Source organism: Lipotes vexillifer, unplaced genomic scaffold (assembly GCF_000442215.2).
Source record: "Lipotes vexillifer unplaced genomic scaffold, Lipotes_vexillifer_v1.1 scaffold253, whole genome shotgun sequence".
Classification (NCBI taxonomy): Eukaryota; Metazoa; Chordata; class Mammalia; order Artiodactyla; family Lipotidae; genus Lipotes; species Lipotes vexillifer.
The window spans coordinates 3,425,399-3,436,035 of NW_006780322.1; the positions used below are offsets into that span (position 1 = coordinate 3,425,399).

General features: G+C 40.6%; 1 protein-coding gene across 2 annotated transcripts in view; it reads left to right on the forward strand.

Annotated features, from left to right (window-relative positions):
- The window catches only part of CUNH2orf42 (chromosome unknown C2orf42 homolog), a 41,358-nt gene extending 33,931 nt beyond the window's left edge, over positions 1–7,427 (forward strand). For both annotated transcript variants that reach the window (XM_007453409.1, XM_007453410.1), the window contains exon 9: positions 6,753–7,427. In XM_007453409.1, the coding sequence (XP_007453471.1) occupies positions 6,753–6,961 (209 nt within the window). In that variant the 3' untranslated portion in view covers positions 6,962–7,427. The remainder of the gene's footprint in view (positions 1–6,752) is intronic.
- The last annotated feature ends 3,210 nt before the right edge of the window (positions 7,428–10,637 follow it).

Below are 10,637 nucleotides of genomic sequence, written 5' to 3' on the forward strand. Positions count from 1 at the left end.
CAGACCTGGTTGCCATTCTACTTTCTGTCTGTATGAATTTGACTACTCAAATTAGAATCATACAATCTTTGTCCTTTTGTGACTGGCTTATTTCACTTAGCATAATCTCTTCAAGGTTCATCCACATTGTAGCATGTGACAAATTTTCTTTCCTTTCTAAGGCTGAAAAATATTTCATTATATGTATCTACTACATTTTGTGTATCCATTCATCTGTTTGGATACTTGGATTGCTTCAACCTTTTGGCTATTGTGAATACAACATTTTTAAACAGCTTCATAAAATTCATTCATTAAGTTATCTCACTCTAGTCAATCCTGAATTTAAGTTGTTTCAAACTTTTCGCTATTATGAACAATGCTTCCTTTTATAATTAACTTCCTTTTAGACAAACCTTTTATAGCCTTAATTATTTCCTAATTTATTTAGGATATTCTTTCGGGTAAATTCTTAAAAGTTAAACGGGAGGGTCAAAGGTTATGTACATTTTTAGGACTTTTGATTGTTTTTGTCACACTGCCCTCCAGAAAGATTATAATATTTCTACAGTTTACTCCTGCTAGCCATGCATGCAAGAGTTTCTCTTTTTTATTTTTTTATTTTTCACTTTTGGCTGTGTTGGGTCTTCATTTCTGCCCATGTGCTTTCTCTAGTTGTGGCGAGCACGGGGCTATTCTTCATTGCTGGGGGCTACCCTTCATTGCAGTGCATGGGCTTATCATTGCGGTGACTTCTCTTGTTGTGGAGCATGGGCTCTAGGTGCGCGGGCTTCAGTAGTTGTGGCATGTGGGCTCAGTAGTTGTGGTGCACGGGCTTAGTTGCTCCGTGGCATGTGGGTTCTTCCCGGACCAGGGATCGAACCCATGCCCCTTGCATTGGCAGGCGGATTCTTAACCACTGCATCACCAGGGAAGTCCCCAAGAGTTTCTTTTTTTAATCTTTGATTTGATAGCCAAAAAATGTTCTATCATTCTTTTAATTTGCATTACCCTCAAATGTTAATGAGAGTAAATTTTCATATTAGTCATTTGTATTTGATGAATTGCTTTTTCTTTGTCTATTTTTAACTTGGGTATAATAATTTAATAATAATAATGACAACTATAACAAGTAGCACTTAATGAGCACCTACTCTGTGCCAGCTGTTATTTTAAGTTCTTTACCTAGATTAATCCATTTAATGCTCATCAGCCCACTCAGAGGTAGATTCTGTGATCCCCATTTACAGATGAATAAACTGAGGTGAAGATAGGTGCAGTAACCTGCCCAGAGTTACATAGCTAGTAAAGTGGTGGAGCTGGTCATCAACTCCAGGCAGTTTTGGACTCCAGAGCCTTCACTCCTAGCCATCCAACACTCACCTGTCTTTCCACTGACTAGGCTATAAGCACTGTCAGGGCAGTGAACTGTGTCACCAAGAAATTTAGAATTTATAATTATTTTGTCAAATTCTTGTGAAATATATTTTTGGCTGCTCTTGTCAATAAGATATTTATCATGTGTCTAACTTGTTACTGCCAATGTATGGAAAGGTCTTGATTTTGATATAATTACTATCAAATTGCCCTCCTTAATGAGTTCCTAGTAGTGATGATAGTTATTCACCTGTTGTTTCTGGGAAATCAATTATATCACTTGAAATATAATGATAATTTTGTTTCCTATCAAATGTTTATATCTCATTGTTTTTTTCTTGTTAAATTAGCTACAACTTCAAGAGCAACAATGAATAATAGTAAAGCTAGCAGCTGAGATATTCATTTTACTATAGTAAAACTATCATTTTTACTGTAGTAAAAACTCCTCCAGCACAGCATTTTCCAACTCTATCTTGAAGAAGAGATAGTGATAAGTATGCTGTGAAAAAAGTGTTCCATGATCTGATAAGTTTGAGAAATGCTACATACTGTATTTCTTTGATTCTAAGACCCTTGACTGTAAGATGTTCAGTCAGTTTTATAATAACTTTTTTGCTGGGAAAAGAAACTTTGCCACATGAGAACTTCCCTGGTTGTATGATATACTCAGATCGCAGATAATGTTACAACTGGAGTAGGGAGGCAGTAGGGAGTAGTGTCTTAGAATATAATGTATCTCTCTTAGTAACTCATCCTATAAATTTGCATATTAAAAAGATCCTAAAATTAAAATACCTGTTGAACTTTATTTAACTTAAGTTTTCCCCAGTTTATTTGACCGGTCAGCACTTTTCAGGGGAATACCATTAGCATTTCATAGAATTTTTCTGGGAAAAGCTGCTTTGTGTTTCACTATTAAATAATGAACTACTGGTTATTGATTTCAGATAAAATTTTTTATTATAACAGCATATCATATTCTTGGTTTATTAAGTATTTTTATTAGGAACTAGAATTGATTGTTTTTAAATGTAGTTGTTTTTTAAATTATTTTTATTTATTTATGCATTATTTTTTGGCCTCACCACATGGCTTGTGGGTGTTCCCCAACCAGAGATTAAACATGGGCCACAGCAGTGAAAGCACCGAACCCTAACCACTAGACCACCAGGGAACTCCCTAGAATTTAATTTTTTGAAATACCTTTTTTTTTTTTTTTTTTTTTTAATTTTTGGCCACACCCCGCAGCATGTGGGAACTTAGTTCCCTGACCAGGGATCAAACCTGTATCCCCTGCATTGGAAGGCAGAGTCTTAACCACTGGACCACCAGGGAAGTCCCTTGAAATACTGTTTTACCATCTTTTGAGAAACCTCAAAAGATGAACTGTTTTGACCCAAGTGCAATGAAATTTATTTATTTTATTTAAATATAATTGATTTACAATGTTTTATGAATAAATGTCTAATATTGAAGTAATCTTGCCTTTCTGGAATAAATCCTGTGTGGTCTTTTTTATTTTAATATGTATTATGTAGAGTCTATTTGCTAGTACTTTACTTAGGATTTTTTATTACTGATTCATAAGTATTAACTGCCTACAGTTTCTTTTTTGGAGGCTATCTTTTTTGGGGTTTTGTAATAGTTATATAGAAAATGATTTTAGAAAGCTTTGGACCAAATTAAATATCTTGGGGGGAAGGGTAAATTGGGATTTGGGGATTGACATATACACACTACTATATATAAAATAGATAACTAATAAGAACCTACTGTATAGCACAGGGAACTCTACTCAGTTCTCTGTAATGACCTATATGGGAAAAGAACCTAAAAAAGAGTGGATATGTGTATATGTATAACTGATTCACTTTGCTGTACAGCAGAAGCTAACACAACATTGTAAATCAACTATACTCCAATAAAAATTAATTTAAAAAAATAGCTTAGGAAATATCTGTTCCTTGAATGTTTGAAAGAATTTATTCTCTTGGACCTAAACTTTACTTGCAGGCAGTTCTCTAAAAACTTGTTTAATTTCTTCTGATTTATATTTGTACTCACGGTCTCTACCTCTTCTTTAGTCAATTTTAATTGTTTTTTTCCCCCCAAATTCTTCTATTTTATCCAAAATTTAAATTGTGTACATTTTTTATAATTTTTGGTATAGAGGATAATCACATAACTTTTAAAACCTAGGTCTATAGTTATATACTCCAAGAATTTTTTGTCTTTTTCAAGGAACTGGCTCTTGTATTTATCTGAATGTCTGTTTTGAACTATTTTATGCTTTTGTCTGTAAAAATTTCTCCTCTTTAAAATTTTTTTCTAACATTTTCTTGGAATTTAAAAATTTTTGTACCTTTTGAAATTATCAGTTAATTTTTAAAATTCATGTTCAATAATAAGAACATTTAAGGTTCTTCTTATTATTATTAATATCTAAATAGTCTCTAATCATAGTTTAGTTTCTCTGTGTCCCCAACACTTTGTATTTAAAATTTCCAGTTGGCTGAGTTGGTTTGAATTTTATATTCTTAGGTATCAATTTCTCCTTTTATTATTTTGAGGTCAGAAGATGTGCCTTTTCAATTTCTACTTATTTTAGGGATTTAAAAATATTTTCTCACTAACCTAATGTATGATATTAATTTGTGCTAGCAAAGATGTTATTATTTATCCAATGTAAAGTCTTGTATAGCTTTAAGACTTATACAACTTAGATAGCAGAGTTGTGAGACAGTTTCCTACTACAGTTATGTTTCTCTAAATGTCTTCTGATATTGCAAAAAGCCTTTGAGTATTGTAATGCAATGTTTTTGGTACATCAGAGTTATTGACAGATGTCAATGTAAATATATTGTCTAGTCTAGTCCATTTGGGCTGCTATAACAGAATACCATAAACTGGGTGGCTTACAAACAACAGAAATTTATTTCTCACAGTTCTGCGGGGTGTGAAATCCAAGATCAAGGCACCAACAGATTCGATGTCTGGTGAGGGCCTGCTTCCCGGCTCAAAGACGGCCATCAGCAGTCTTCACTTTGTGTCCTCACATTACAGAAAGGGCAAGGATGTCTCTAGGGTCTAAAATAAGGGCACTCATCTCATTCATCTGCCCTCATGACCTGATCACCTCCCAAAGGCCCCACCTCCAAGTACTATCACATCAGGGATTAGGTTTTCAATTTATGAATCTTGGGAGGATACAAAATTTGGGAGAAATTTGGGGAGAATGTAGATTCAGTCTATAGCAATACTTTGTCAATGTAAAAATAACATTTGCCCTAAATTCATCTTTGTTCAATATTATAACAGTGACACCAGCTTTCTTTTGTTTTACATTTTTCTGATGTTTGCCATCCTTTTAAATTTTTTGTGACACTTTGTTCTTATTGAATCTCTTATCAATATTATATTGTTGGTTTTGATTTTTCTCCAATTTCAATAGTTTATCCCCTTTATTATAATTGATATAGTTGGTCTTCTGTCTCCTTGTTTTGTTCTTCTGTTTTTTTGCTAAATGGACTATGTTTTCTATGCTTAATTGTCTCCATAGTTTTGAAGGTGATACCATATGCTTATTTTTAATTCTGCTAGTATTTTACATTTTTTCAAAAGCATTCTTTAACCTGAGTTTTTCACGTTTAAATCTTTGATCTTCTGGACTTTATCTTGATGTAAGTTATGAGGTAAGATTCTGCCTTTTATTTTCTTCCAGATAATTATGTAGCTGATGCACACCATTTGTTATAAGAAACACTTGTATTTCTTTTACTAATTGAAAATGCCATTTTTACCTTATCTTAAATTCCTGTTCTTTTTGTATCCATTTTGGATCTTTCTGTTTTGTTTTGTTAATCTGTCTAGACATGTGCCAGTACCACACTCTTTTTTTTTTTTTTTTTTTTTTCGGTACGCGGGCCTCTCACTGTTGTGGCCTCTCCCGTTGCGGAGCACAGGCTCCGAACGCACAGAAGTGGCCATGGCACACAGGCCCAGCCGCTCCACGGCATGTGGGATCTTCCCGGACGGGGGCACGAACCCGCATCCCCTGCATTGGCAGGCGGACTCTCAACCACTGAGCCACCAGGGAAGCCCCACACTCTTTTGTTATTATGGATTTGTAATATGTTTTAGAACCATGTAGATTTTAAGTCTGTTTCTTTCTAGTTTCCTTGAAACCTTGACCTTTTCTTGATAGTCTCCCTTTTAACCTCATCCAGCTGTCTTTTCCTCTTAGTCTGGCTGGGCTCTCCTTATGATTCTTTTGGCCCTATTTTCATAAAAGCTGGGTCTTATTTTATTTGAGGATGCCAGACAGTTCCCTGAAACTTTGTTTTGGATAGATACAGCAGTAATCACTTTTCCCTTCCCTTGATTCTTCTTGTTGGCCCCCCGCGCCTTTTTTTTTCCTCATAGTTTTTTTTTTTTTTTTTTTTTTTTTTTTTTAACTTCTTGGGGCTTCCCTGGTGGCGCAGTGGTTGAGAATCTGCCTGCCAATGCAGGGGACACAGGTTCGAGCCCTGGTCTGGGAGGATCCCACATGCCGCGGAGCAACTAGCCCCGTGAGCCACAATTACTGAGCCTGCGCGTCTGGAGCCTGTGCTCTGCAATGAGAGGCCGCGATAGTGAGAGGTCGGCGCACCGCGATGAAGAATGGCCCCCCGCTTGCCGCAACTAGAGAAAGCCCTCGCACAGAAATGAAAAGCCAACACAGCCATAAATAAATAAATAAACTTCTTTTTCATTTCCTTTTAAAATTTGTGAACAGGGTATGATCTGTCCAGACTCAGTTTTTTTTTTAATTAATTAATTTGTTTTTGGCTGCATTGGGTTTTTTTTTTTTTTTGGCGGTACGCGGGCCTCTCACTGCTGTGGCCTCTCCCATTGCGGAGCACAGGACGCGCAGGCTCAGCGGCCATGGCTCACGGGCCCAGCCGCTCTGCGGCATGTGGGATCCTCCCAGACCGGGGCACGAACCCGTGTCCCCTGCATCGACAGGCGGACTCCCAACCACTGCGCCACCAGGGAAGCCCTGCACTGGGTCTTTGTTGCTGCACGCGGGCTTTCTCTAGTTGCGGCTAGCGGGGGCTACTCTTCATTGCAGTGCGTGGGCTTCTCATTGTGGTGGCTTCTCTTGTGGCAGAACATGGGCTCTAGACACACGGGCTTCAGTAGTTGTGGCACGTGGGCTTAAGTAGTTGTGGCACACGGGCTTAGTTGCTCCACGGCATGTGGGACCTTCCCGGACCAGAGCTCGAACCCATGTCCCCTGCATTGGCAGGCAGATTCTTAACCATTGTGCCACCAGGGAAGTCCTGTCCACACTCAAATTTATTTTGGAATTGTACTAATCAATCTTTTTTCTTTTCTTTTTTTTTTTTCTTCAGGCAACACTTCCCCAGATCAAAAGGAGCCAACACCTTTCATCATTGAGTGGATTCCAGATATTCTTCCCCAATCCAAGATTGGCGAGCTGCGGATCAAGTTTGAGTATGGTCACCACCGCAATGGGCATGTGGCGGAGTACCAAGAACAGCGCCCCCCCCTGGACCAGCCCTTGGAACTGGCCCCTCTGACCACCATCACTTTCCCTTGAGGCAAAACAAAAGAGTCTTTCGCTGCTAAATTTGCACATCCCCACCCTTTGACAACTTTAAATACGAGTTAGGCACTTAGATGGCTGTTCCTTAGTGAACTAATCTTAGCTAAGATGCGGTTTCCCAACACATTCAAGTGGATTCTGTTGAAGAAAAACTCTTCTTGTACATAGCCCTTTTGGTGCTGCTGTGTATAGTCTTCATTATAAATTGGGTGGTATTCCTGGCTAGTTTTTAAAGGAACAAAAAGAAAACCAGCCCACATACCTTCTCGAAGGACTCACCTTTAGAGTTTGTTTCAACCTTTTCCTAATTCTCTAAGAACTTAGCAGCACTCGCCTTACACCAACAGTGTTGGAAAGTTAATAATACCCTGCTTAGGGCAGAATGCTGACGATCATCCTGGCAGAATTCCAGTCATGCCCTTTTATTCTCTTCTCAAAGCACAGTGTCACTAGTTTTTCCAAATTATATCTCTTGTTGGCCTAATTATTAAATTATAAACCTTTCGGGAGATTCAGGTGATAGTAAAACAGGAAAAAGAGATCCAGGTGTCAAGGCAGTATTTGACATTTCAAACTAATGCTTGTAATTGCTTGTTTACTTGATTTTTCTTTCCTTCTTTACTCTCCAAAAAGTTTAACAGGTGGTAAAATTCAATTCCTGTTTTTTAGTTCATTGATCACAGAATGGAGATACACTGAAAGACACAGAATGAAAGCCTGCCTTTAAGGAGAAAGGAAGGGAATGAACATTTCCTGTTTGCCTACTACATCCCAGGCATTTTCATTTAGATTCTCATTTGATCATTTTTCTCATTTAGTCCTCATCATTCTTTGAGTTTAGCCGTCACCCCTTCTTTTATAAATTTAAACAGTCTCTTTGAGATTAAGTATCTTGCTGGAAACAGCATTAAAATGTTTCATTTTATTCCAAAGTGCATGTTCTTTCCACTCTGTCATGTTGCTTTATAATATAAATTCCTTATAATTCACTGTCCTTGGGAAGACAAGAAAAGTCCTTAGGTAGGCTTTTTGTTTTGATTGCACATAACAAAAAACCAACTCTAACCAGCTCAGGCAAAATGCAAATGAATGACTGGTTCATGGACATTAAAATAGGGCTGGACAACCATCCTGGGGTGGAGCTGTGGTGTGGCTAGGCCTCAGAACCCCTGCAGCCAGGGTCCATCTGACCCATCTCCACCTCTCCTGAGGCTTCACTCTCTCTCAGCACAGAGCATCTCCTTCTGGTAGGAATTCTGGCTCCTAATGCACCTGAAAGTATGGCTTTCACTTCCACACTAGAGCAGGACTGACTGCTCTACTCTCCCTGATCCAAAGTCCAAAATCCCCAAAAGAAAGGCTCTACTGGGCCTAACTGGGGTGGGGGTGGGGGAGTCTGTGATCATTTTTGGTAAAAGGGGGAGCTGTGCCCCTACAAGAGGGGGATGGGTAGGCAAATTAAGGGTTGTCTATCTACGATTGAGGAGCTAGCTTGTGTGGAGAGCTCCCAAGTGCTTCTGACAATGGGGAAAATCCTTGAGGAGAGTCCAGAGGTCCATGGAGAATTAGACTTGTGCTGGGCTTTAAAGGAGAGGAAGGTGGGGATTCCCTGGCGGCCCAGTGGTTAGGACTCCACGCTTCCACTGCAGGGGGCACGGGTTTGATCCCTGGTCGGGGAACTAAGATCCCACAAACCGTGCCACACGGACAAAATAAAATAAAGGAGAGGAAGGGCTTGATAGGTATAGACAAAAGGAGAAATTAAAACTAGGTGCAGCAGAGTGTTTGCTTTAAAAGCAAAAACACCCGAGGAAACACAGTGGTTGGCCTATTCTGAGAAGTCTTTCAGCCTGAGTACTTTGAGGACATCAGTCACAGCTTTTTGATCAAGCCAAACCTGTGAGTGACAGGCAAATCCTGGCTGGGTCTAGCAGTTCTTGACTCCAACCACAGGGGCCAGAAGAACCACAGGAGCCATAAAACACATGGCTGGGGCAAATAATTCACCAAAAGAGGCCCCCACTCAAGCGCCAAGGTCTTCCACCCAGCACCACCCCAGCCCACCAACACAGTTCATCAAAATCTGAAATGGGGTTCAGAGTTACACTGACTTTTTCTACATTGATACCCTCTCTACCAGGTCAAGCATGGTCCCAGGAGTACCAGTAGGGTCGCTACACCCACTCCCAGCATCCAGACACCTTTGGGACACCTCAGTATTGACCTCATTTCAGACTTGCCTCATGCCAGAAGGGTAGAGTGGTCCTAGCTACTCCCAACAGTCCAGTGCTCTTCAAACCGTGCACCCACCCATACATACTCCCATCTGTACCATCCACTGCACACCTCCATTAGTCATTGGAATCTTCCAGCTCTGAGGGCTGCCCACCTGCTGCTTTCCCATGCTGCAGCCACTATTTGTGTTCTGGAGTGAGCAGCGCAAGACCCTCCAGGTCCACACAGCCTCCTGTCTACTGCACAGACAGACGGACCATCCTCAGACTGAGTGTACTGATGGGTCTGAGATGGATGGCATCTTCACTCCTCCTCCAGGCAACATGGGGGGGCCCCTAACATGATGGGCATCATGATAACAGCTTGCTATTCCTACACCCAGAACACTTTGGTTCACACCTGCCTCTACCAGAACTGCTATCATCTCAACAGCTTGCTACTATTTAGAGGAACGATAGGCCACTCAGAGACCTCCAGAAAATCTGACTCCAAGAAGTACCCACCTAAGTGGAGTTCTGTAGGCCTGCCACCTGGCTCTCTCAAGGTACCAGATGTCATCAGCTCTGTGACTTTCTGGGCCTAGCAATTTCTGGTCACATATGTCCACCCCATCTTTCACTGATTCCTGTCATGTCTGATCTGCCAATCATTTCCCTTCCCTCCAGCCCACATATGCACACACATGCACCCACACCAGCCCCCAGGCCTGGCCACTTACAGAGTGCAACCTGTATATGTCATCCAAGAAGCACTCTGCTGTCACTGCCTGGTGTCCCATGTGAGCAACAGGCCAAAATTTGCCCTCCACTAGAATTCAGAGAAATCCCACTCTATGTGCTGAAGGTGAGGGAATGGGCAGGGGCTGCCCTCCTCCAGCCCTTCGAGTGAATGGACCCTCTCAGGCAAAAGTCACAGACAACACAGAAAAGTCAGTCACAGAGAACAGCCCTTGTGTCTATTTTTTTGGTGAATTTTCCCAAGATGGACCTGCTTCCCCCCTCAACATACTCTTTTTTTTTTTTTAATCTCCCAGGTTCTGATTTCCTAGATTTCTTCCTTCACATCTTGTGATATTTGCTGATACTCCGTATTTGATCCTCTTTTTAGACCTCCTTACAGGGAGTTCCCTGGTGGCCTAGTAGTCAGGATTCCAGGTTTTCACTGCCGTGCCTTGGGTTCAATCCCTGATAAGGGAACTGAGATCCCAAAGGGCACGTGGCGCAGCCGAAACAGAAAACCAAAAGCTCCTCCCTATCCCTGCCCTCCCGCCATCCAGCGCCACAAGCTCCCTTCACATCGTTCTACCATCCCACCTGTGTCACCAAGGGAGCAGGGTGACATGTTAACAACAGTTCTTTAGTGTGCATAGGAATCACCCAGGGATCTAGTTAGAAAGCATATTCTCATTCAGAAGTTCCAGGGTAGGTTCCAAGAC